At 31.0% G+C, this 27,947-nt stretch overlaps 4 protein-coding genes across 5 annotated transcripts in view; 2 read left to right on the top strand and 2 right to left on the bottom strand.

Moving 5' to 3' along the window:
• Positions 1 to 17,567, top strand: part of LOC126769657 (uncharacterized) — a 205,942-nt gene extending 188,375 nt beyond the window's left edge. For both annotated transcript variants that reach the window (XM_050488542.1, XM_050488543.1), the window contains exons 5-12: positions 8,907 to 9,013; positions 9,996 to 10,103; positions 10,190 to 10,283; positions 10,458 to 10,651; positions 10,870 to 12,969; positions 13,300 to 13,462; positions 13,606 to 13,774; positions 13,887 to 17,567. In XM_050488542.1, the coding sequence (XP_050344499.1) occupies positions 8,907 to 9,013; positions 9,996 to 10,103; positions 10,190 to 10,283; positions 10,458 to 10,651; positions 10,870 to 12,969; positions 13,300 to 13,462; positions 13,606 to 13,774; positions 13,887 to 14,088 (3,137 nt within the window). In that variant the 3' untranslated portion in view covers positions 14,089 to 17,567. The remainder of the gene's footprint in view (positions 1 to 8,906; positions 9,014 to 9,995; positions 10,104 to 10,189; positions 10,284 to 10,457; positions 10,652 to 10,869; positions 12,970 to 13,299; positions 13,463 to 13,605; positions 13,775 to 13,886) is intronic.
• A 1,609-nt stretch (positions 17,568 to 19,176) lies between these two features.
• LOC126769709 (synaptobrevin homolog YKT6) lies at positions 19,177 to 22,513 on the bottom strand. Its single transcript, XM_050488626.1, has 2 exons — positions 22,323 to 22,513; positions 19,177 to 22,251 (listed from the first exon to the last, which is right to left on the bottom strand). Exon 2 carries the CDS (start codon positions 22,206 to 22,208, stop codon positions 21,612 to 21,614), a length of 597 nt encoding a protein of 198 aa, XP_050344583.1. The 5' UTR covers positions 22,209 to 22,251; positions 22,323 to 22,513; the 3' UTR covers positions 19,177 to 21,611.
• Positions 22,514 to 23,422: 909 nt separating this feature from the next.
• On the top strand, positions 23,423 to 25,833 carry LOC126769700 (transcription initiation factor TFIID subunit 8). The gene is made up of 6 exons (XM_050488615.1): positions 23,423 to 23,833; positions 23,942 to 24,040; positions 24,138 to 24,325; positions 24,664 to 24,814; positions 25,398 to 25,532; positions 25,648 to 25,833. Exons 1-6 carry the CDS (start codon positions 23,686 to 23,688, stop codon positions 25,758 to 25,760), a joined length of 834 nt encoding a protein of 277 aa, XP_050344572.1. The 5' UTR covers positions 23,423 to 23,685; the 3' UTR covers positions 25,761 to 25,833.
• Positions 25,834 to 26,228: 395 nt separating this feature from the next.
• LOC126769708 (proteasome subunit beta type-2) lies at positions 26,229 to 27,878 on the bottom strand. The gene is made up of 4 exons (XM_050488625.1): positions 27,619 to 27,878; positions 27,348 to 27,541; positions 27,010 to 27,172; positions 26,229 to 26,414 (listed from the first exon to the last, which is right to left on the bottom strand). Exons 1-4 carry the CDS (start codon positions 27,722 to 27,724, stop codon positions 26,260 to 26,262), a joined length of 618 nt encoding a protein of 205 aa, XP_050344582.1. The 5' UTR covers positions 27,725 to 27,878; the 3' UTR covers positions 26,229 to 26,259.
• Positions 27,879 to 27,947: the final 69 nt, after the last annotated feature.

Here is a 27,947-nt window from a genome sequence, read left to right on the forward strand (position 1 = left end):
CAGTGTTTATAATAAAGACATTTTATAAATAATTTCGTGCACCTTTTGTAAACGTCATTAACGAATATATATTTTTGTAATTTTTTAGTTATTAACTTTTTATTCTTAAACAATATTTACTTAATTTTAACATAATTTTATAAAACCTCTCCTTGCAATAAAACTTTATTCTTATTTTGCTAAGGCTTCATTAGCTTTTATACATATTTAAGTGTTTGTTTACATTTCATGTAACTCCGAAGTTGACTACATTAATAATAGACGCTCAATAATTTACTTTTATCCTTTTATACGTTTGTAAAGTATAACCTATTATTTAGTCGTTTTGTTCGCAATTTTAATAATAATATATAATAATTTTAAACAATTATGATTTTCGTTATTATTAGGAGATATTTTGATGGTTATAAATAAATCAAAAAAGTAAAAATATTTGGTTACCTTTTGTTCGCTTATAGTTCTTGATAAATTTCATCTACTTTATTTGTTTTTTTTTTAAACCGCTTTAAATAAACAAGTTTAATCTCACAATGAGACTGTTCCGTGTACTTATTAACCTCATTTTTAATAAAAATGGAAAATGTCGGTACTCGGAGTAATCATATTGACCGCTACGGTGTATTAAATGAGTTTGGTTTTAGATTAAATTACTATTATAACTTATATAAGTAAGATATATCAATGATATACAATGACTACAAGTATCTTATAAACTTAAAAAAAATATCTTATAATTCAGTGTAAAACAATATTTGTTTCAAAGTTTAACATTAAAAACAATTATGTAGCTGATATCTTTCTCATAAAAACACAAGACCAAGTAATAGAGAAAGCTTACAAACAATAAACATAAGTTACCTTAAGTACCTAACGGTACGGGTTCTACAGTCGGCTACATCATTCGGGGAGAAAATGTATTTAACGAACTTGATGGAACAGGTTAACTGGATGATAGGGATATAAAATGAAATGTTATAAAATACTTACGCTGTAAAACATAATCTTACCAATTTCAAAAATATCAATAATTACTTTATTAACTTCTTAATCAAAGTTTACGTCCGTTAAATAAAGAGGTTAAAAAGAGGTCCGTTAAAAAAAGAAAATCCGTATTGTATGGAGAATAATACCTTAATACGTTCTATATTTTTATAGAAAAATGGTCTACGCTGTGCATTGCATATACTTGTAACTGAATATCTTCGCTTGTCTTAATATTATGAACACAACTGGAATAACTTCGCTTATTGACTGTACAAACAAACGCACAAAATAAAGCTCGAATAGCTTAGTCCCTTTATCGGATCGGTCGCGAGAACGCCGTGCGGCATGTCGTCACAATTAGCTGTCCTTTACACTTAAATTTATCTTACCTGCGCTACGTGCGTGTATTGCTTTCGAGTTAAGGTATTATATATACGTTAATAATGCTTTAATAAGAAAGTTGAAATGCAAGTATTAGTTCATTTTAAAAACGATCCTTACTTGAGTAAAATTTAAGAATTTATCCCATTTTTCGTTGATTTGTTAGTAGTAGATACGAATTTCTTCCCGATGTTTGCTTTCATTTCAAATATAACATGAACTGTTAACACTCAACTCAAACGCGGGTGTTGCTTAAAACTGTTACATACAATCCAACAACTTTTTTGAGAGCTGTTTTATTAGTTAATTCAATTTTACCGTATTTTACATGAAGCTCTATACCTAATGTCTTTAAATAGTTTACCTTTTGAACTTGCAGATTTATAATAGCAACTGACCTTTTTTAAAACGTACATAAATGGTGGATAAATCTAGTTGGATTAAATACATAATAATGAACTTTGTACGTATAAAATTATATAATAAACTTTTATACGTTCATTAGATAACGTGCGTGATATGTCAAATATGAATCGAACATAACGTAGCAAGGTATACGATACAACAGTTTTAAAACTTATATAACAGCCAAGCATAAAGGTTAATTTGTTTTTTTTTTTTAATTTTACTTAAATACTATTGTATTTTCAAAAGATTTACAAATACAACTTTTAACTTAAATCTTTATTGACTTAATTTATAATGTTAAATTACTTGAACAAATTAGCTAAATCTTAAATTAACATGAATAAATGAATGACTTTATGAATGATAATAGCATTTTTTTCTGAGATAATAATAAACGTAGAAAGATAAATTTTTCATATTTACATATTATAATATTTTTAATTTACGCGAAAACTAAATTAATATTTCGTGAAAAAATAATACTTATTACAAACATTTAACACTCATAACAAAACACCTATGAGAGCAAAATGTAATGTGTACAACCACAGACCCTAGTAAGAAAATAGGATTTTGTAACAACTTAACTACTCACCGTTTCGTACAAAACTAGGTAGGTTCCCCGCCAAGTATCTTTTGATCTCCATTATAAAACCCACACTTTTTTGTCATATAAAGAATTAACTATTAACTTAAAATGTACATTTTAATTTATTAAGAAATTGTATCTATTGCAAGAATACGTAATATGTTTTTGTTTGTTAATGGTAATCTTTTTCACGGCTTACGAGTTGAAGCGAAATAGTCTAGTCTTGATTCCAATTTGTAATTGAAATTACTTTTTACTACATAGTGTTTTTTCTATAAATATTTTATACATATAATATGAGATTTTTATAGGATCATTTGTGTAATTGTAAATGTTAACAACCGCAATATTAGCCTCCCGCAAGTGGTGAGCTCAACATTATAATAAAATAATCAACAACAGCAACTACAACCATTCCTTTTTACTTTTTCATATTTTTATAAAAAAATCAAGACTTTAATTGTCTGAATAACTAATTAAGTAATTTTGCATTGTTTTAAAAAGTTGAAACTAAAATAAATAAACATACTGTTAACATATAAAACAACTTATCTTTTTTTACTATATCATTTCAAAAGACAGATATAAAAAAAAATGTTTTCGTTTTGCTTAAAAATAGAATTGTATGAAAAATTATTAATTATATTTTTAGTCTATAATATTTAAATTTATTTTTATAGTGATTTCTTTTAATAATAATTGTTTTAATGCTTTCCTAAATATAAATTTGATTAGTGATAATGTATTTTTTAAACTACTTTATTTTCGCAATTAAATTGTACATATCTAATGCAAAACAGGCTTACAGTATTTTTTTAATTATTGAGATTTAAAGGACAGACAATTATAAACATCAAAGAATTGCCACAAAGGTTTGTTTTTCACAAAAACCTACAAATTATGTCCTAAACGCACCATGTATGTATAATACATGGTAAAATTTTATTTCTAAAAGTCAATTAGAAAAATTTAATATTTAACTCTTCTGTACAACGTAAGAAAAAACTCTTTGAATTTTCTCATCAAGGATATTCTAAAGCTTCTTTTCATATACGCTGTAAAGTAGAGCACTGTAGCGGGTCACGCTTTAAAACTTCTTTCATGGAAAAGCCTTCGTCTACGGGTCGTTAATAAGCTATTACTAAATCCTTTTCAACAACTTTATATGCCATATAAGCAATTATTTTTTACTACTATAGTTACATATTTAAATTTTAATAATATTTACTCGTCAACTATATAAAGCGCAGTTTCAAAAATGTAAACTCACCAATTAGATGTGAAAACTTTTGAAGCACTCTTATCAGTACCATTTATTTTATTATTCTGTTGCAATAATGTTATCAGAACATTTTCCATGATAAAGAGGTCACGTATCAAACGGATGTGAAATACCAGAGCCAATTACGAGTTTCGAGTGAAGGAATTATGTATTCTAAACATTTAATAAAATATAATATATAAATGTATACACATACTCTATTTCGATAGGCCCATACAAGCAATTTTGATATGTCATGTCTAATATGTTAATTAAACATAAAGTAGCTAGTTCTTAGTGCGGATTCAACCGTCGATAATCGTTAAGCAACTAGTTTTATTAAATAATTTCGTTACACAAATATATTTATCACGTCACTTCACAACTATATATTTATTATATATTCTGTATTACCGAGCGAAAAACTGTATGGAACATGTTTTAATTCATATAAATAGAATAATTTACACTGTTATTAAATAGTTTTAAAACAATTTTTTAAATTTATTAAATAGCAAACAAAAATATTTGTGTATTACAGAAGTACCTATATACTATGGCCCAGGAAGTACGCATCGACCTTGCGAAGTCGGAAACATGATGTTGTAAGCTTGTATTTACTTCTTGTTACTAGAATGTTTGTAACTGTTTCTAATAAATTGATCAATGTTATTGAGGATATAAATAACATTGCTATGGATTTGACGCTAAATTCAATACATGTTTTGTTCTGATATACGCGATTTGATTAGTTAACGTTTATGAGCATAGTTATTAAATTGTTTAAATTAGGAGTCGTATTCGATAATAAACTCGTTATAAAAATATAAAAGTTGATTATTATATTATCAATGTTTAAAAGTATATAAACGAATTCTAGACGTAACGCCCTCTGGCGACATACATTTGTATTTTATTGTCTGAATATTGTTGTCTGGTTAAAAATATTTATAGTTATTTGGTTATTGGTGGTTTGTTTGACGGATTCTGTGAGGTTTATTCATATTACTTTTTTAAAACATCCGACCTAAACACCGAAATCATCGTCAAATAAATAGATGTACATATCTAATAATTATATAGAATTCATTAAAAATATCCCCAACATAATTTAACCTTCGAAAATAAAGAAAAAAACTTATTTTAACTGAGTGATATCCTACCTTACAAAAACTCTGAAGGATATTAATTTCATTAGTCCTTGAAGAGTTGTTTACATTTTTGACCACCAGAAGGTGTTCTTTGTAGAACATTCGTTGCGTCTAACGGATGTGGGAGACCGCATCCGACATCAGCACTTAAATATTAAAAACATTTTAAAATTGTATTTTTTTTTTAATTTATCTAATGAGGATATGTAAAACTTATTTGAAGTACATTCAATGGTATTTGTTAAATTTTATCAATATGACTATAGCACTTTTTATTTTTAAAATAGGCTATATGACGGTTTTCTATTTTCATAAAGTAATAAGAAATTTAGTTAATATTGCATTGCCAACCAATTCTAAGCTATGTTTGAAGTTTCAAGTTTCTGAAAAATTTGTTCCAAACAAACAAACTCGAAATCCAGTTAATAATAATTTTATACTGTTAATGCTTTGCAGATATTCATCATTTACTTAATAATAAAAAATAAAAAAACAAAAAACAGTCCGATTTTAACAACACTAAGTATAGAAAATTCTTTAAATTAGCTTATATATGTATATGTAGGGCTATATATGTATACATATGTAGCCATATGTATATGTTTACAAAATAAAGGTTATAATTACAATAATAAAATCATTTATTTCGACCAAACAGGATCATAAATATAAACCCTTAAATAATAAAAAAACAATAATTACAATAATAATATTTGACAGATTTTACATATTATAAATTAGATTAAATTAATTCGAATTAAATTAAAATACCAAGTTAAATTAGATGAATTTGAATTAAATCAAATCAATTCAATCAAAGTAGTACACGTAGTATATCAGTTGTCTGGTTTCCAAAGTACAAGCTCTGCTTGGTTTGGAATCACAGGCCTTGTGTAAATAATGTCCCAGGATATTATTATTATTATATTATTTAAATTGACAAAAAGGTTAAAATTATTTTTATGTTATTAACATCTCAAATACTTTATTTTATTTTACCTGAATGCATGGATCCAAAGCCAAAGATATTCCAGTTGAATTTATCCTTAATATTTCATTTGGATAACACAAACTTGTAACAAACTAATCTTTGACAATCTAAACATAAAACGAAATCGAATGATAGGTATTGTAAAGTCAATTGAGGAGTTAATATATTCACTTGAACGTTCATTTTATATTCATGAATTCATAAATTATCTTTCTATATTTACTGAATGGGACAATTAATAAATAACCATGCAGTCCATGCTTACTTAAATCTGACATGACAAGGAAAACCAATCAATATGACGATGTCAAGTAACCGCAAAATATTAAACATGCACTTTGACATAAAAACAAATTATATTGTGTGAGAGAGATAAGTTTTTGTTTGTGATTTGAAAACGAATAATATGTTTTCTATGATGTTTTTATAACTATGAAGTTATTTATATATTTAGCCAATCTTGGAGGGTAATATACTAAAGTTTATGTAAAGGTATTAGAAGCTTGAACGAAAATCAAAATAACACATATAGCTTGGTTGTATAACAATAAACATAGGTTAATAGAATCTTAATGCACGCTGCCAATTAGATGGGTAGGTAGATAATTTAAGTACCGGCCGCGTGGGACATGGTCGATTTTTTTTTAGTAAATTTCATATATGTTACCAATGGTAAACTTCTATACAGGCTTTTCTGGTGGTGCAAGTATGTGCAAGCTCATCTGGGCAGGTAACATCCACTCATCAGATATTCTACCGCAAAACAGAAGCAAGAAGCCCGTCAAGGGCAACCATCTGGTTGCCCTTGACGGCCTGACGGTTTTAAAGTAGATACTTATCTAGTGTTTTACGGTCAAACAGTGTTTCAGTTAGAATCTCAATATAAACAGGCACAAGGGACATAACATCTTAGATCCCATAAGAGGCGATCAATCGCAGCATCATAATATAAGACTTTGCATGCATCATGGTATAAGAAGTTGCCATACATATTATGTGACCCATTTATCCGCCTGCCTTTTTGTATATAATTCAAAATATGTTGTTAATACAAATTTAAAATATAGTTTTAATTAGTAAACAAGTTAATGAAAGAGTACAGAAGGTAGAAAAAATAATAATAAAGGTTAAATAGAAAGTATACAAAGTAATGCAATTTAAACAACTATTAATAACAGTATCGCACACTATATATGTATAGAATTAATAAACTAATTCGTGAAAATATCTGCCAAATAAATGCTCATATCACCAATACTATCATACATAAAATAAGTTCACCAAATAAGCAACTATTATCATTATTTACCTAACATTAAATAACGTATATATTGCAGTTTATGTGTAAAATATTTTTGTGCATCTTGTCCGTCGTTGATTATGTATTAAAACCACGTACATTTATGCATATGTAATTTTCATTGGTTGGGTTTATTACGAATATGGAGTGGACATTATATTTCATATAACGAGTGACTGTCAGCATATGCCGAGTCAATTAGCATGAATTAACGCTAGATAGGCTAGCTTCGAGCAATAAATTGCCCTATTGAATAGATAAGGATAAAGATAACATATTGAAACGAACGGCGGACTTAACTCTAATTGATTGATTTACTATACAATGTACTTTGCTCTTTAAAAAAATAATGAGCTTTTTAAAAATAATACGTCTTTAATTGGACTTCTGTATTTTTATGCGAGATATTTATCGAATACTTACTGTCGCAACTAGATATTTCATCGCATTATAAAGACAATAGTGTGCCCTGAGGGCTCAGTAGTTAGAGCACGTGAAGATTACGGGTACAAACTCGGGTAAGCACCACTGAATCTTTATTTGCTTTGTTTGTGCTTATAATTCATCTCATGCTAAATGTTGAAGGACATTGTGAGGAAATTTTTATTTGACGTATGAAAATCTTTCACATGTGTATAAATTTCATGCCTTCTCATCAAAACGGGAGAAAACCTTTTCCCAGCTGTAAAACATTTATAGGCTGTTCCTATTACTACAAATATAATTAAGATTTTTAGTGATACGGCTATTTTTCACTAGTCTATTACCTGTAGAAACTAGTGTTAAGATTTATTTGCATATACGCAGATTAAAATTAAAACTAATTCCTGTATAATGTTAGCGGCAATTCCTGTTGACTCGTAATTCCGATGCCCTGAAATAAACCAGCCCTTCCGTCGGTGGTGGTAATAAGACTTACGTGTATTTGTGTTTCAATCTTGAACATGTCTCTTACTAATGAGATGGATTCGTAATCTAAATGCCGCAATAAATGTAACCATACTATTAACAAATCAACTCTATATTCAACTTACTATGTTTTGTTTCACCGCGGAGTACGATATATAATTTAAAAATGTACGTATGTATGTATGCATGCATGTACGTATGTATTTATGTATGTATGTATAAATAGGCCAAGAAGAAAACAGTACATTACCTTACGTTTTTGTATGGTGGCTATTAACGCGCTTATTTGAGTGATATCAATAAAAAATAAATTCGGAAATATGGTAGAAAAAAATGTTCGAAACATGCAAATATTTACCGGAATATTCGTAATAATAACGATTACGGTCGAAATTTGACGACCAGGCGAATACTAGCACAGTCTTTAAAAACCTAATTTGCAACTACGGTATATCTCTATCCATTTTCTTTAAACATATATTTAAATATTAGACAAATTATTTAATTGGTCAAAATCCACCCGATCTATCCAATTATAATCCGCGCTATTACGTATTTACGTCTGGCTCTATGTTTTAATACCTTTAAATAACTACCTGTTCAAATTTCGTGTAACAAAAAAAAAAAGTTAATTGCTCATACATTAACATAATATACATTAATAATAAAGACATTAATATGACTATTCTTACGTGAACCATAAAAAAAAACAACTTTTTATAATGTTCGTATTGTACATACCGATTTCTTGGTATAGATGTATAAGTCGTTGTAGAATAATAAATAAAAGGAATATCATGGTTTAAAAAAAAAACATTTAATTTTCAATAGAGAATACTATTGCAAATTAAATGGTTTGTGAATATATTGTTTTTATATAAAAAATAAATGAAGTTGAATTGTGTTCTAATTAACGTTCTATTTTGCCGCAGGATACTATCAGCCGGCGGGGCCGTTGATTAAAGAAACTAGCGCAGACGCAGAGCGAGCGCTTGCAAGATATCACCCCCCACCGCATTACCATGCCCCGCACCCACCTGTGAGTATTTAAAAAACATTTATTGTAATATTACAAAATGGTTCATAAAATTTGTAATATTTTATATGAACCATTTTATATGGAGGGGATAAATATCCCCTCCATATAAAAGTGATACAATTGTGATAAATGTGCCAAAAGTAATCGCTTCTATTCACACACATTATTATGGGCATAAGCATGTCCGTAATTTAAATGTAAGTGTAGGTTTAATCCAATTGACTGTCTCGTGAAGTCGTCATTTGTCAGTAAAATATATATTAAAATTCATACATGTCCCTGTCGTACCCTGGTGGACCATTTCGGACGCCATGGACTTAGCTGCCGCAAAAGCGCTGGCCGTGCATATCGCCATGGATCTCTTAATGACATACTTCGTCGGGCTTTGCCACAGCATCGATTCCTGCTACTTTGGAACCGAATGGTTTATGCAGAGATGATGGCAAAAGACCCGATGGAGCGACATTAGTGCCATGGTCGATGGGACGTGTTCTTGTATGGGATGCAACTTGCGTAGATACGCTGGCAGTATCTCATATCAAGAATACGTCTCGTAAGGCCAGTGCAGCCGCTGAAGCTGCTCAAATACTCAAGCACCGCAAATATTCACTTTTAAGCAACGAATATGAATTTGCAAGGCTGGGTTTTGAAACATTAGGTCCATGGTCGTCCGATACAAAAAGAATCATAAGAGATATTTCTAAGAAACTGGTCCACACTTCTGGTGACCCAAGAGCTGGCGCTTATTTAGCCCAAAGGCTGAGTCTAGCGGTGCAGAGAGGCAACAGTGCCAGCGTCTTGGGTACAATGCCACAGGACAATCTTTTAGACGGCGTGTTTCTGCTTTAAATTTATAATGTGTATTTTGTTCTTTTTATTTTAATTTTGTACAATGAATTTATATTTAGGGATTATGTAAATCAATAAAAAAAATTAAAAAAATCAACAAAATATCTTAACTAATAAATGTATTTGTAATCAGGTTTTGCAACAGTACGGTCCTTCTTACTACCCAGCGGAGCTATGCTACGGACGATATTACCGACCGCCAGGGCCCTATCACATGGGACCCCCACAACCTGATGCTCAGGTTAAAAGAAAATGTTTATTTTGCTAACAAAACATTTTACATTTCTATTGAATTTGACTTTCATTTTTTATCTTATATTATTCCAGATGGTAAGCGTGGCAAGTGAGCCATACCCTCCACCGCAGTATTATGGAACACCACCATGCTATCAACATTCACCTCAAAGGATACCATACGTAGGTTAGTATCCTAAGTAATAAAATTAACGGAAAATCATTATTATTTTGATAAAACCGCTATCTTAACGTATGGAGCCAATTGAATATCCTTTTTATGAATAATATATTTCATTTCCTACATTATTTAAAATGACAAATAAGTAAAGCTAATTTTTAAACCGGGCCTTGTTCACAGAATACCGAGGATGCTCTTGCCCATTAAACGCGTGTCCAAAAAACGTCCTTATTGGGCCCGCTACTGGTAAAGCCCCTACCGGTGGCGGCCCAGCGGACGTACCTTCAACCCTCGCGCTGCCCGGGGGCGCCTTCCGACCGAAGGTGCGGGCGTGCGTACTCGACTCTGCCGCCGACACTCACGGCAGCGGGAAGGTGAGATATAATATACTGGCCATTCATTTACTAGCTTTGTGAAGTTAATAATAATTATAAATAAATAAGCTAACCATTAGCTTACACTAGCATAGCTAATATATTTAAAAAAAAATAGACATATATTAAAATCAACTATGAAAAAATGATAAATAAGTATATTAATAAATATTAAAATATATACTGTATTATTTTTAAATTAAAGTATGTTATTTTAGGACCCACCTTTGGAGCCAGAGCCACCTGGACCACCTACAGCAGCGGATGCTCCTCACCCATGCCCTGTACCGACCATCGGGGGTGCTTCTCCGAAGCGAGAAATGTACGAAATACGGGACAATCTTCGACTAAACGCTGACATCCCGGGTCCAACTGAAGCCGTAGGACCACCTTCTCCGGCGAGGGGAGCGTGCGCCCCGCAACCACCGCCCGCAGCACCTCGTCGAGCTCGACTCGGCAAAGCCATGGCTAGGCGTTCACTTGCAGGCGACGACACAGGACTGTTAATATCGGTTCCACAACCACCACCCGTTAATAACAACGATGCAGATGATGATGTTCTTGCCATATCACCCCCTATTTCTATACCCATTGATCTTTCCTCATCCGATGAAAGATCGACACCTTTGGTTGATGTTAAAAAAGAAAATGAAGGTCCTTTCTATACAACCTCAAGAAAAACAGACACGCAAGCTCTTCGAGAGCACAATTGCACAACAGCCTTAACAGAAGCAGTTGACGTAACTGAATCCGCGAAAGCAGTTAAACGGAGGTATTCGAGACCAAAGTTGGAAATCAACATGAAAGATGTACAACTTGAAGATGCATGTAAAACTAACGGGATCGGGGAGCATGTAAAGTTGCAAAAACGGAGAAAAGTTTCTGGTGAACATACACATGTTACACCGACTGAAACCATAACCAAACAACCAAAAAAGAAATTTAATTGTAATAAAAGAACATCGAAAACATCACCTTGTGAGAAGAAAACACAAAAAAGGAAATCAGAAATAAGCCTTACGGAACCAAAAGTTAAAAAAACTTTACTCGAGGCGGTCAATAATGAAGATCCGCGTCTAATGAATATAGCAGCAGTTCCTGATAATGTTTTATGTATAAAACATAAAACTAAAAGTGCTCTGCTTCTAGATAACTTAATGAAGAAAAATAGCATCGACAGGCCAGATGCAAAAGGATATACACCAGATACAAAGCTAAATCCTGCTGAACTATTTCTAGCTCCAAATGAGAACATTTCCCAAGGCAATATAAAGCAAACATTAAATATAAATAACAACATCGTAGAGAAGAATGTTCCTGTAAACGGCGTACGATCGAAAACCATTGCGGCTGTCAGCCAACTCGTGGAAAAAAAATTAGCTTATAGAAATTCTTGTAAAATTGACAAGATAGATTCCAAAGTTACACACAATTTAAAATCAGTATTATCAACTCCCACCGAAGCTTTAAATATAAAAGAGGACCAAAATCATGAAGTGCAATTGAAAAGTGAAACAAATATAGACAAATCTATTTCAAGTCTTTCGGTTGAAAACGATACTAAAAAAAATGCTGATATAAAGGATAGTTGTGAAATAAAATGTGCTAATAATATAATAGAAAACACCAACTTTGACAATACAAAACCGATAAAATCTACGAAATGTATAAAAGGCAAGATCATGACTAACAAATTAGAAAACACTGACAATATGGATGAATCTCAAAAACCAGAGATGAATTCAGAAGAAAGTCCGGTAATAGACTCCAATTCTTCTGAAAAGCCTGTTGAAAATATGGTTTTAGATAAACCACTATCTAAGAGATGCAAATTGAGTATAGATAAAACTAATGGAGAATATAAAAGCAAAAACGTTGAGACGTTGGTTAAGTTGCTAGCGTCAAAGAAACAAGTAACAACAAAATCAATAGAATCTGAAACGAACGTAAATGATGACGAGCAAACAGACCTCAAAAGTAATAAAGAAAAGGAACTCGCTTTAACGAAGCGTTGTAAGCTAACAGGTGACAAATTTAGCGGAGAAGCTAAAAGTAAAAATGTTGAGAAGGTTGTCAAGCTACTTGTTTCAAAAAAGACAGTAATCAAGACAGATGAAGCTTCGCTAGTTGTCGAGGATGCTTGTTCGTCACCGGTTCCTAATATAAAGAAGACTAGAAGAAGAAGAAGTGGAGGGCGACGCATGCGACGAGTGGCAGCTCCTCTAGCACCTCCCGACTTGCAGCTACGGGCGCCGCCACGGTGGAGCAACGGATGGAACTGGGACGGTGAAAACTACATTTCTAAAGTTTACCTAAATGTAAGTATGATACAACATTTAATTAATATAATATTTAAAGTTATTCTGGAAAGAGATCTCTTTCGGCACATTTCTCTTCCTCGTTCATATTATTAATGTCTTGCTTTTAATAAATTATTTGTTAGGAAACAATAGTATAATTGTATTTCAAATAGTAGTAAAAGACTAGCTAAGAAATTCGCCCCAAAATTTCATTATATATAACCCCGACTTAAATACTCAACATGTTTTTGATAACGTGATATAATATTAGTATTATCATAATGTATAGCGTTTTGTATGAGAACTCATAAACAACCAATGTTCAGAAATGAATGATTGCCTCCTCAGAATGATTCCCGCCTGGACCGCACAGCGCGCTGCTGGCCGCGCATGACGCACGCCAGCGGCGACAGCGTGGCGCGCGGCGACTGCGTGCTGCTGCGAGCGTCGCAGGCGCGCGCTCAGCCCTTCGTCGCGAGGATAGCCAGCTTGTGGGAAAATCCCGATGATGGTAACAACATTAGAATATGGGAAATTAGCTTAACAAACACAAAATTTTAATATAAGTGGCTCTGCGATACCTATTTTCTTATATTATATTTTAATTATTTTTTAAATCTGACTTTAATAACATTATAATCATGCATATTTCAGGCGAAATGATGGTGTCCTTGGTGTGGTATTATCGGCCGGAACACACGGAGCGCGGGCGGCAGGCGACAGACGCACCCGACGAGGTGTTTGCTTCCCGCCACCGCGACGCTAACTCCGTCGCCTGCATCGAGGACAAGTGCTATGTGCTCACCTTTAACGAGTATTGTCGGTGAGTGTCTTTGCCACAACTTCGAATACAAGTCTTAGAAATGATTTTAAATAATAAAAAACCTTCGTTCAAAACAAATAAAACTATAATATTATTATTTGCGTTTTTACAGATACAAGAAACGGCTAAAAGCAGCCGAAGAGGGAATTACAATAGCGCCCTCAATAGTCCCGGCGCTGCCTGCAAGCGAGGTGACCTCAGCGCTAGCGCCCAACGATACCAAGCTGCCGCCCTCCGTCTCTCCAGAACTAGTACTGTTTTGCCGAAAAATCTACGACTTCAGGTCCAAGAAGATACACGTACCCAACAAATGAACCACCGATCGAAACATTTGGATGTCGATTTTTACAAAAAATAAATTCGGGCTCGGTGAACCTCAAGATTTTTGTAAGTATTTTTATTCAATTAGGAGTGAACACCAAAGCTTGGAGTTAAGTCAATGGGCGGTATTTCGCGATCGAGAAGTACCGAGTTCTATCTCGGTTTCTCTGGCGTGAGAATTGTATACTTTACATCGTAGTGTCTCGTCAAACCTTAATTAGTACAAAACCCGATTCCAGTAGATTGTGTGTGACCATTTTCCTTTTGAATATTCGCCGATCGGTCGTTCTGTTGCTTGTATTGTAATGTAGTGATGTTTCTTGTTTATTAAATTGATTTGCAAATTGTGTATCAATCATGATGATGAAGTTTTGACAATGGATGCCTTTTTATAAAATATAAGTAGTCGTAAGGAAATCATGAATGTATAATTGTGAATAGCAACATGTTTATTTTTGCTTTGGGATTGATGACTAATATTGTGTATTCTTACTTCTGTAGAGGCAATGAGTGTTTGTAGTAGATGCTGACTTACTCTCTCGTGTTATGTCTCTCGGGTATTTCGGTCTAACATTATTTTCTCATGTTTTGTTTGGCTAAAGGAAAAGGCATTTATACGAATAAAATTAATTTTAATTTATTGTTACATTGTTATCTACCTATAGTCTATAATAAATTATTATTTTGATAAGTTAAATACAGCGTAACCTATGATATATTGTGACTTGATTTTGCAATTCACTGAATTTTAAAGAGTATCAAATTATCATATTGATCAATGAAATCAATAAGGTAGTCAAATATAATGTGAAGTAGGTTCAATCGACGCAATGAAATAAATAAATAAATAAGAAGGAAATAATTAATCAAGCTGATTAATTATTTCTCTTGAATAGAAAAATCAATTATTTTTTATTTACTTTAGATACGTATACTGTTTTGATACCGGTTTTTTCATCACAACTTTCATCATTAGGTTTTATTTAATTTATATAGAAAATACATTTTCCTATTATTATATTATTATTAGCATAAAATTAATAATGAGTCTCATAATTTGACAACGTTCATTTACATTAAACTTTTCTGTGTAAAATTAAATATATATATTTTTGATTATTTAATAATAGAATCTGATCCAATGTTAACCATATTTCAAATCAAGTAAAACTTTTGTAACCATTTTATAAAGGCTGCTTATCAAGTTATTTTTTCACTATTGTCTATAAAGACTGATTTTTCAAAGGCAAAAAAAACTTTTATTGCAACATAAAATTGTACTCATTATTTTGTAAAACAAATCGTTGACACAATTTTATTTCACATTAAGTGTCAAATTTTACACTTAAAAAGATAACAAGTGGGAACATTGTAACATATTTTAAATATAATATTAGTGCATAGATGTAAACAAGTGTGTTGAACGGAAAGAGATATATTGTACGATTACTATAGCAAAGTCTCTTATCATTAGAGTTTATGTCCGAGAACACGAGAAACTCATTTTAAGTTATGAAAAGACTTCCATATTTCAGACTTTAATTTAAGTTCATAAAGCAAGTTTTACAATACCATGTAAATTTAGTGTTTGTTTTCTTATAATATATGTATTGTGTCGATTATATTTATGTAGCAAAGAAAATATGAAACTTTATCGTTCCTGAGTGGGATATCATTTAAAGGGCATTTATATGTAAATGCAATTTGTGCACAATTGCTTTTCTTCTGTTTCTTACAATGTATCTCTAAAATATTTCCGTTGTCGGCTGTCTTTCTATATTTTTTTGACTACATGTTGTACATATTTACTTAGTCTTAATTATGTGTTACTTTATCTTTCCAGTGGGATTTTGTTTTGTATTTAACAATAAACCACAAACAACTTGTAAATATTAAACACTAATAATCGTCGCACCTTTAAATGAGACGAAATGTAAACAAACCCAAAAATCTTTGGTAAGTACTTGAACATGGAACAAAACGAAAACTCGTATCGAACATTCCAGAACGAGGTTTCAAACTTTTGACAGTATTTTTATTTTATGAGTCTGGATACACGTTATTTTGGGCCCCTTACCAACTTTTAATGTCAATTAATAAATAACGCATGACGCTATTTTTTAAGGCGCATACGTTCCAGTCAAACGTTCCAAAAACAGTAATAATGTTTTAAAACAATTTAAATAATTTATTTATATAAAAAAAGTCAATGAAACATATCTATCAACAGCCAATCGTTGTCCACTGCTGAACATAGGCCTCTCCCAAAATGCGCCAAAGCTCCCTGTCCTCCGCCTTCCGCATCCAGTTGGTGCCCGCCACCTTCTTAAGGTCGTCGGTCCATCTGGCTGGAGGGCGCCCTACGCTGCGCTTGCCGATTCGCGGTCTCCACTCTAGGACTCGTCTGCTCCAACGGCCATCGGTCCTACGACATACGTGACCAGCCCACTGCCACTTCAGCCTGCTAATTTTGCAAGCTATGTCGGTGACTCCGGTTCTTTTCCGGATAATCTCATTTCTGATCTTATCCTTCAAAGATACTCCGAGCATAGCTCGCTCCATAACACGCTGAGCGACTTTGAATGAAACATAACGAAATCTAATTTTAAACCAAAGATTTAATACACCTAATAATCTCTACTCTAAGCGACGCTGCTACTGTTTACATTTCGTGTCACATGAAAGTGCGACGAAAAGTGCGTATGGTTTAATTTTTAAATAAAAGAAATAAAAACTTAATTTATGTTTTCAATTAAAAATCTTCCATTTATACCGAAGTGTAAAAAATAATTTTATTATGCTAATTATTATTATAATCTCACTGGTGTCTATTCCAAAGCTTAAGTTCTTACTATTTTCTTATTCTTTGCTTGATGCCAAAAAAGTTAGCTGCAAAAGTTCTATTATTCAATAATAATGTAATACCATTCTCTTTTCTATTTAGGTTATACGAATGTCGATGGATTGTGAGCGCGAAACACTTCGAAATAATATAATGGATAGAAAGTATTCCAAATCATTTTAAAAATAGACAATAACGGACTATAAAATTAAAATATTATGTATACAATAAAATATACAAATTATATAATTTTACCATTTCAAAAATATATATATACATAACCTAGAAGTATTATTCACGTACACACTTCATCGATATTATTACTCATTACTAATTAATTATAGAATTAATGAGTAAATTCCATAATAGTACTATTACTATGAGTGAGCTCTCCCTTGCTTGTAGATGGAATGTTTTAAAGAATGTTACCTGGATTCCGTAAATGCAACCTTCTTATAGTCAATGATAATTTTTAGAATTAGGTTTACTAATAAGAAAAATACCTTGTTTTTATTATTTATTTGTTTCAATGGAAATTATATAGGTATATTTTTATTATTGTAACCTACATAGTTACGTTGGCTGTAATTTAATATTGATGTAAAAGTAATATATGTATTTTTATTTCAACCTGTGTTTTATTTTCCTCATTAAGTAATTAATCATTTGATTAAATTAAAAATAATTCATTATATAAAGGTACAAAAAACTATAGTCTCGTGCATGAGTACAAGTGGCAGTAAGTTATGAAGGAACCTGTCAAGTCTGAGTTCGCGTGGAGAGGGTTTTTTCAGTCACGATTTACATTTTTAGTAAATCGTTATTATATAATCGTTTTTGATTGTTCGTATATCGTTAATTTAAGATATTTTATTATTCCTGATAATAATTACAGCGAAGTCTAATACAATTTTCGACAAATATACGATATAAAACACTTTTTTCTTTTTTTCGCTGGAAAGACGCATTTACGCGTTTCCCAAACATGAACTGTGAATATGGGGGACTCGCAGGCGCTAAAGGCGCCGGAATACTCACTAAAAAAAACGGTACCTACTCCGTCTCTTCGAGGGGGCGTCATGGGATCGCTTGCGCATCGTACCGTGCCGACGATATAAAACACTTGAGAAGACTAAAATAAAATAAATTAGCAAATTTTTTAATCGGTGTATAATTTAATTCCTTGCCCACCAATGTTGAATATTGAATAAAATAATCGCCATGAATATTCAGCATATTTACGTAAATCATTCATTCTGAATAGTCAATTTGGTTTTTTTTCACCTTTTCTCTGTATCCCCCGAGCTTTGGGTAGCAGGATCCACGGCGCTCCCTAAATTCTCGATTCCGGAGACCCCGTTGTGCTATTTAAAACCCCAGCAACAGTTTAACACGTGACCCAATGAAATATATTCTACGTAAGAAGCGATTCTTATAAATAAGCCGCCCCACTTCCAAAGTCTCGTTCAGAAACAACTAGCACCGCACTGCACATTTCTGCGGCCCTAGTACCTGTGAGCATACCACAATAACGACTTAATCCGGCAACAATCTAACGTTCTTCGGTCATAATAATTATTTACGTAGCTACTTTCCAAACAAACCCCCTTGCACTTCTGTGGCCTTCTGGTATTTATGAGCACAGTAATGCTTTATAATGCTGCGTACACCAAAGAAATTGAACTCAAACTTACGTCAAATCGGGTGTGACGCTGTTGCTTCTAAACCTGTGTGTTTTCTAAACACTCGTAGCAAACGTATTATGACATGGCAAAACAACATCAAATATGGTACAAACTCATACTCACACACACAGACACACTCTCATACGTATAAAGTTAGAATTATGTAATTCAGGATGCTTTTAAGTTCATATTTTAGGATCAATGAATTATTGGTAGCTTTTGTATGGCTTGGTGAAAGAGCGGAGTACCCAGTAACATGGGTGTAAATAGTACAAGGGCCTTGCAACTAGTAATGCTTAATTGTTATCAATAAAACATTTTTCTTTTTATAAACAGTTTTAACTGTACATAATTTACCTGATTTAGTAATCTAATATTTTTCTTTACCATCATTCATATTTTATGATATTTTGCGTTAAGTTCTCACTTGAATCCTTTTTATGCATTGTAACAACAATGTTGGCATGTTAATAGACTTTATAATTGTCAATTCTCTCTTTAAATGATTATAGTTAATCGAAAAAACGGGTTTCAAAAAAAAAAAAATATATATATAAACAATTATAATAAGTTCACAGTCTCTGTTTACAAGTTATACACAGATTAACCCCCTAAATGATGGATACAACACGATTACTAGCCGGGCTACATCTACGAAAATCTAGTGTTTAACATAACTTGTGCATAACACTATACATAAGCAATACCACGATACCTCCAACACACATAATATAATACTCATTGGAAACCATTGAACTCTATCAGACACGTCCAAGCTCTAGTTTAACTTTGAAAATGTTATTCAACATGGATCATTACCATGTTAATTAATTTACAAACCATATTGTCATGTACTCTACTCAATTACATCTTTTTAAAATGCATTTTACTTTTAATCAATTTACATATTTTAGATAAATCATCTAGGAATCCATATTTGTGATGCATGTTAAAACAATTTAACTAAACATTATTTTTAAAATACATAAACCAAAACCTACTTTTTGCAATGTTTAAAATACCTTTATAAACAAATTCAATTGTGAACTTAAAATATTAATAAAAAAATTACTAAAATCACTAAGGTCTTAACATTATTCTATGTGTACATTTATAATGACACATAGAATAATGTTATCATTAAATTATGGTTTTTTTTCTTTAACATAATAAAATAAACTTTAGTCTACTAAAGGTAATTACAATATATAAACAAAATGAAGAATTCAAATAATAAAATATTCTCTTCTTCTATATTTGTTTTGTAACTACTCATAATTTTTATAGATATCTTACAAAATTAATATAAACAATAAATTTACAGCTTATGCTATGAACATCTCATATTAAAACAATGAAATGTGGAAAAGTGTAGGCAGGCTTCTTTTCTTTTCATCTCTTATTATTGAGAATGATACAAAATTCAGATTAGCATGGTGGATTTATAGCTGCCATACTATATTGGCAGTTACATGTTATTGAGTATATCTTTACACAATCACTCGTCTCGTCTGGGTAGGTACCACCCACTCATCAGATATTCTACCGCCAGACAGCAGTACTTGGTATTGTTGTGTTCCGGTTTGAAGGGTGAGTGAGCCAGTGTAATTACAGGCACAAGGGACAAAACATCTTAGTTCCCAAGGTTGGTGGTGCATTGGTGATGTAAGCGATGGTTAACATTTCTTACAGTGCCAATGTCTATGGGCGTTGGTGACCACTTATCATCAGGTGGCCCATATGCTCGTCCACCTTCCTATTATATATTATAAAAAAAAAAACACCACACAGTGATGGAAAAAATATCTTTAGAAATCTAAAAACCAAAAGTACTTGAAAATTTATTATCTTGAATTAACCATATTTTATTTTTACTATATTGAAACTTTTGGTTTCTAATGCTGGATAAAAGCTTCCTCTTAGAGAGAGAAGAGAAGAGGTTTAAAGCCTATTCCAACATGCTTTTCCAACTCACTAGTAAGTTAGTAAATAAACAATTTTAATTATTTATTTATTTACTTGTACATATTTGGAGCTGTTGCTTAATTTTATCTGACCCATATTCCTCACAAAGCTCTCATTCATCACAGAGCATGAGATAAATTATGAATAATGAAGACTCACGATCAGACTGCTAGCCTGGATTTAGCGTCATGATTTTGAGTCGAGATCCGCTTATTCATTTTATTCACTGGGCCATCTCAATTTTTTACTAATCCACATGTCAGACTTAAAATCCTTTATAAAACAGAGGTAGCTTAATCTTATGTAGTTATAAGTGACATATGAACATCATTTGAATAACAATATTTTTCCAATTTTCTAATAACATTTACATTTTCTTCAAATCAATAATTATGTTATTACAATATATGTAAGCTGGTCTATTTGTTTATCTCAATGTAAATTAAAATTTCAATGATATAAATATATTAACTAAGTATGATATAATTTACACATTTTATTACAATATTTCCATCAATTTTTTATTTAAAATCTATTGCATTACTAATTTACAGTACAATAAAATTGTAATCTCTTTACTCATACACTGCAATCTTTAAAATAAATTATCCAAATCATTTTCTTTATCTGAGTTTATTTAAGTCGGAATAATTTAATTTATAAGTCATTGTAGAGAATATATTTAAATTTTAAAATTAAAATATTTCATGATCTATAAGATTAAGTTAATGTATTTCACCCAAGTCTTATACCCATGTAGGTGAAATATAAGGCATGTTTAGAGTACTACTGTCCCAACTAAGATCTTGTCACATTTTTTCCCTCAGTTTTATTTAAATTGAAAATTTCAAATATGGAATCCCTAAAAACTAAAATAAGGCTAAATATTTTTAAGGTATTTTATAACATTATAACACTATACAGCAAAAGCTTATCACACATGAGATAACATGGAACAATAATATTCAAATTTCCATACAAGAAAAATATCTACTATAATTTTATACATGGCCAGGATCATAACTCAGAAGTTACAACAGCTGTTAGTTTTTCGTGCTGTCTTATAAAATGCTTTGCTGTGTGTTGTAAGACTATCAGATTTTTCTACCAAGTCATCTAGCTTTTCACCTCTTTCTAATACTGCTTTGATGGTATCGTGGAGAATAATTTTAGTCTCATCCAAATCATTCTGTATCTTTGTTAAGGCATCTGCTTCTTTAGGATTTTGGTATTTGGCCAAATACTGGGGCAAAACAGGAAAGTCTACTGTAGTTTCATTTGCTGTAGGCCAATTATTAGGTGGCACTTTGACTGCAAATTCGTCCAGAAACTTTGTTATTAGAGTGTGTGCCACTCTGTTTGGATATTCTTGATCCGATATTAATACTCCTGCCAAGTTGTCAGCTCTTACATAAACTTGGAGCATATATTCCCCCTCTTTGACAGATTGCCTTGATGCTGGTTGTGTTCTTTCTACCACAGTTTTACTTATGAAAGTCATAAATTCTTGAACAGACGATCTCTGAAAGAAGCTGAAGCTCTGCAAATCGTATGCAGCCTTTAATACTGTAGCACTATTCACTCCCTTATAGAGAACTGCTAATGCGTATACTCTCACCATTGTCTCAGTCAATGATATTCCGTTCCAGATCCAAAATAACGCCCTAAAATAATGTTGCATTAACACAACTTTCATACGGGTTAAAATTAATCAATTGTCAAGAAATGTACTTACCAAACTGAATGTCTTCCAAATTATTATTGTCTAATTCTAATATAGAATATTTGTTACAATTTGTTTATGTACCTTTAAAATGTTCTGTAATTTATTAAATTATGTATATTTTAATCCAACAGATCTGATAGACTTTGTAAGACTGGATGGAAATAAAACGGAAGAAGAAACAAGGAATCCATTCACATATCACAACACTTCATTTTACTAGATACGTTCAAAAACCGGGTCAAATTTAGAATCGATGTCTTAAATCGGCTAATTCTTATATTTTCGGATCGGATTATTAAATAATCGAAAAAAAAATATGTTTTTTTTTATTATACAATATAAAATTTTGTAATTTTTATATTTTTATAATAAAGTTCCAAAATACTAGAAAATCGATCAGTTCGGTGTGATCATGTCTTAAATTTGAAGCTTGTAATTTTCTAGTTTTTTAATATATTTTTTTTCCCACAGCTGGTATCCTAAGGTCTCCTCGCCATTTTAAGAGAAAGTTAGGATCTTATTACAGCACGCGCTCCAACGCGGATTGGTAGATACAAATATAGCAGGTTTAGGTATACATAACTTGTGTAAAAAAAAATTATAATAAAAGCATAAAACTCAATCCAATATTTATTTGTATTTTATTGTTATACGTAATCGTATGTTATTTAAATTATGAAAAACAGTACCTACCAATTTTTTTATACTATATAATACTGTAAAGTTAAACTTCAATAAAGTATATTTTAATTTGGGCTAGAATAAAGACAATTTTCTTAAAATAATTTCTATACATTCAAATTTTTTAAATAATTTTTCTAAAATTCAAATTATTTTAAATAACATTAATAGTTAAAGCTACCTCTCTACCACTATTTTGTTGTGCTCGAAATTAATCTCATAATAATGGCCATACCGTACAAATTGTGCAAACTAGTACCTAATTTAATTTACTATTGAAAATAATCAGTGTTTTAATCAAATTACCCTAGATATAACAATCAATATTACCACAAGATTGTCAACTCTGTGTATCATAAATCCATCTGCAGCATAGATAATACACTATATATTAATAATCTGCATTCTGTGGCTTGTCGTCCTGTCGCCTTACGCCTGTCGATTGTGTTGACTGTTGTGTTCGTGGTTTGTGTACCTTTACCTTAGTAATTTGGTTTTTGGCTATATATTGCAAACGGAGTTAAAAGATTCTTTAATACATTGCAATAACTTTATTCCATATTTATAATTTCGTGTCCCAAATCCTTAGACTGTGTTATTCTTTTAACTAAAAAGTTATTTACTAAATTAGCGATACAAACAAGCAAGCAATAATTATACTTATAACATAACATTTGTGGCCTAAACCAAAATGTCTGAGAACACTGAAAAAGTTGAAAGTTCATGTGATGCACGGCGAAGAATATTAAACATAGCTGTCTCAACGGTTCTCCTAGAAACTGGCTTTCATGCTACGGATAAAATGTCTTTAGAAACACTCACAGAAATTGTTCAGTGTTGTAAGTTAAACCCTTTTCCTTAACATATTATTACAAAATACTAGGAATAATTAGTTAACTAATAGTAATTCTAGTAGAGTAATTGGCTTAGTTTTATTTTGCTTACAGTTTTAACAGAAGTTGGTAATTCAGCTAAAGGCTATTGTGAACTCTCTGGAAGGGTGGAACCAGTCATCGGCGATGTCATGATGGCTATTATTAATATGGGTATGTTTTTGTTAATGAATTACCTTATACATATATATTAAATAACATAAATCAATTAAATTTATCAATTACATTCCTTAACTACTCAATATTGTAGGTATAAATCTTCAAGGTATAGAACAATATGCAGCTCGGCCAAACAGGCATGTAATTCAGCCTCCACAGCAAGTTCCAGTGCCACGCACACCAGCCATGTTATCTGCTGGGTCGAAGGCTAAGCCAGCACCTCATATACCATTTCATCTGCCACCGTTACCTGATCCTCATGCTTATATTAGAACACCTGTAAGTATATATTTGTTGAATAATTTATTAATCACCCAATAAAAATCTTAAAAATAAATTAGTTTTAAAATAATTACATTATTTTATCACATCCTCAAAAATTTAAATAAATCATCTTATATTATAAATGCGAAACTAAGTATGTTTGTTACGTTTCACCACTCAGCAAATATATATCAAACTTAATTATTTATATCCACTAACAAACAGTATTTTTGCAAATTCATACAGAATTTCATAGAAAATCCAAAAATATAATGTAAATTTAATGTCAAATTTGGTTATTTCCTCTCTTGTGGTTGGAATAATAAAATCAAATTGTTTTTTCATTGAATTAGACACACAAGCAACCTGTGACCGAGTATGAAGCAATAAGAGAGAAAGCTGCTAACCAGAAGCGAGATATTGAAAGAGCATTAACTAAGTTTTTGGCTAAAACCAGTGAGACACACAATCTATTCAACACTGACGATAATCAAGTATTTCCTTGTAAGTAGATATAGCGACACTCACTATTAATTTTGAATATTTATATTAAGCAAAATACATACTAAGTTTAAGTTTATTATAGTTATAATTGACTATGCTACAAATGTTATAATTAAGGTGACCTTTACATATTCTTGTCCAAATCTTAATTTTTCTATGTCTAGAATTTACTTGTACTTGTTATCCTGATGTTATTAAAGAATCCATCAATCCAGATGTTCATATAGTTATGCAGAATCGTAAGTAGTAGTAGTAAGTCAGGCAATAGGACAAGTATATGGGCCACCTGATGGTAAGTGGTCACCAAATACTCATAGACATTGACATTGTAAGAAATGTTAACCACCACTTACATCGCCAATTCGTCACCTACCTTAGGAACTAAGATATTATGTCTTTTATGCCTGTAATTACACTAGTTCACTCACCCTTCAAACCGGAACTCAACAATACCAAGTACTACTGTTTTGTGGTAGAATATTTGATGAGTAGGTGGTACTTACCCAAACTGCGCGCATGCACAAAGCCTACCACCAGTGAAATCAATTTATAGTGTGAAACAATTTATTGTTTATTTTTTCAGTAATAGCATGCAAGCCAACTTTTCCAGCATACTTGCCATGTCTGTTGCCAACAGATCAAGTATTTGATTTTGATGAACTTGAGTACCACTTCCAAGTTGCTAACAGAACAGAAGACATGCCTGCTGATAAAAAAGGTGAGCAATGAAAATGTTTTGTATTTAACCCTTTCATTAAGTTTTAAATTGTGTTATTTGCTGAAAGTAATTATAATCAACAAAATAATTATATTCAATAAAAAAATTGTTCTAGATCAATCTGATAATGAAGGTGAAAATGGAGGTGATAATGAAAATGCAAATAATTCACAATCTGAAAATCAGGATGCACCCCCTTCGTCAAGTCCGGAAAGAAATAAAACTTGAAGATATTAATTTGGTTTGTCAGATATACATAGCTTTACCTAATCAAATATAATAAAAAAAATTATTACAACTATCTAGATCTTTAGTTTTTTTATGTAAGTTGTTATATTTTAAAATGAAAAATAATACTAAAAATAATGTAAAGTACCTCAAAAAAAATTAGAATATCTGAAGTAATCAATATTCATAAATAAAAATTACTTTCAGTTTACTAGTGTTAAGTGTAAGTAATAATATACCTTGTACACTCAACTAAATATTCAACAATGTCAATATGACTTAAAAATTATTATAATATTGAGAAAAATTAACCACAACAATAAACAAAGTTATTCTAAAAAACATTTCAATTAATTTAAACAGCTTTGCAACTATTATTACAGTCTTGAAAATAAACGAACAGTGTAGGTGCAAAATTAGTTTCACAAATTACATAAACGTTTTGGGAGAGAAAATAAAACAATTGAACATTATATATAATTTATACTTAAATTGAAATTCATTTCAAGGATGCAGCATTAATGACAGGCAAAGTTTTAATTCCATCTCTGTTAACCACAGTTACTTGGAAGTTAGGGAGACTAACAAATAAACGCCTATGCACTTCTTCCACACACTTTTTCAGGATATTATAAGCTTCCTCTTCGGTAGCATCTAAGAAAAAGTAAACATATAATGTTATCAAAGTATTAATAAAATGAAATGACATACAGAGATCAAAAGGGTTTTTTTTTAAACAGATAAATACAATAGAATCCTTTATGTAATATAATGGATGGATCTAACTTTTCTTAATATGTGTACTTAGAAGTTATTGTGCTTTTTGTTTTTTTAAGACAAATATATGTAAATTATGTCTTCCTTAAAATTAAAAAAGGAAAAAACACACCAGTTAATACACCTAAAAATTATATCTCAATACTTCATTTTATAATTATTTCCATAAATATTTAATTTAATAACTAAGTATTTTATAATTTAAAGCATATTTTAATAATGGTCAATTATTTAAATATGCAACTGCCAATTTCATGGACAATAAATTAGCATCTTATGCTTGGAATTTGTTTGTATTTTGTAACATAAAAAAAAATTCATCATATTTAGAACAAAATTTTAATTTAAACGAAGCAATATACATAAAGGTAAAAAAAGTTTGTAATTTTCAATACATAATCATTATAGAACAATCATCTATCCAAATACAATAGTTATAAACAAAATCTTCAACTTCAATAAAAAAAATTACCTTTCTTATGATAACGATCCATAATACTCAAGCTGAGGTATCCACCATAACCATGAGCAGCAAATGGTACTTTCATACTAGAGGCTAGATAATCCATGAAGTATAGTTCTGGACCATTCTCCTTGTCATAGCCTCCCATAAGCAAATTCACAAAATATGGACTCTAAAAATTAGAAAATCATCTTTGGCATAAATTTTGCAAAAGTATATTGTGCAATATAAAAAAGTATTTTGCATGCAACTTTAACACACACGAAAAAAGTTACCAATTTGGAGTCAGCAACAACATTAGTAAAATATAATTGTTATATATTTAACCAAAGACCAAGTATACTTACGCTGCTTCTTAAATATTCTGCAAGATTTCTTCGAGTAAAATTTGCCGCGGCAGATGGTCCTAACTCATATCCGTTACGCATTTTGTAAAGTTGAATGTTCTTGGCAATATATTCAGCAAATTGATTCGTATCTCCAGAATCACCAATAACACCCATTACCAATTTATCGGATATTTTGTAAATCTTTTCTTCATCTGTAAAAGAATTTTAATTACACAATAATCTGGTAATAATGCATTACATATTTGAAAACAAAATCTCCTTAACTCACCGTCTTTCATTACCATAATACTATGGCCATTAGTTTGATCAGCAGCAATCATAACAAAGTCGTTGCATTGTATTCCCAACAAACATTGCAAATTGATATTAGACATGTTGGTCAGATATTTCAAAACTTAAAAGTAAAATTATTTTGTTATTTGGTTGCCGCAACAATGACAATACAAATCTCATAGGTATAACCTTAAAAGTTGTCAAATCATTTTAAATTACAGATAATTTAGTTTAAGTTATTATATTAACTTTAAAATTGAAAATATATAATTAAATTTTAGAAAATTGTGTAACAATAATTATAACTTAAGATTTGAGATAAAT

Source organism: Nymphalis io, chromosome 7 (genome assembly GCF_905147045.1).
Source record: "Nymphalis io chromosome 7, ilAglIoxx1.1, whole genome shotgun sequence".
Lineage (NCBI taxonomy): Eukaryota > Metazoa > Arthropoda > Insecta > Lepidoptera > Nymphalidae > Nymphalis > Nymphalis io.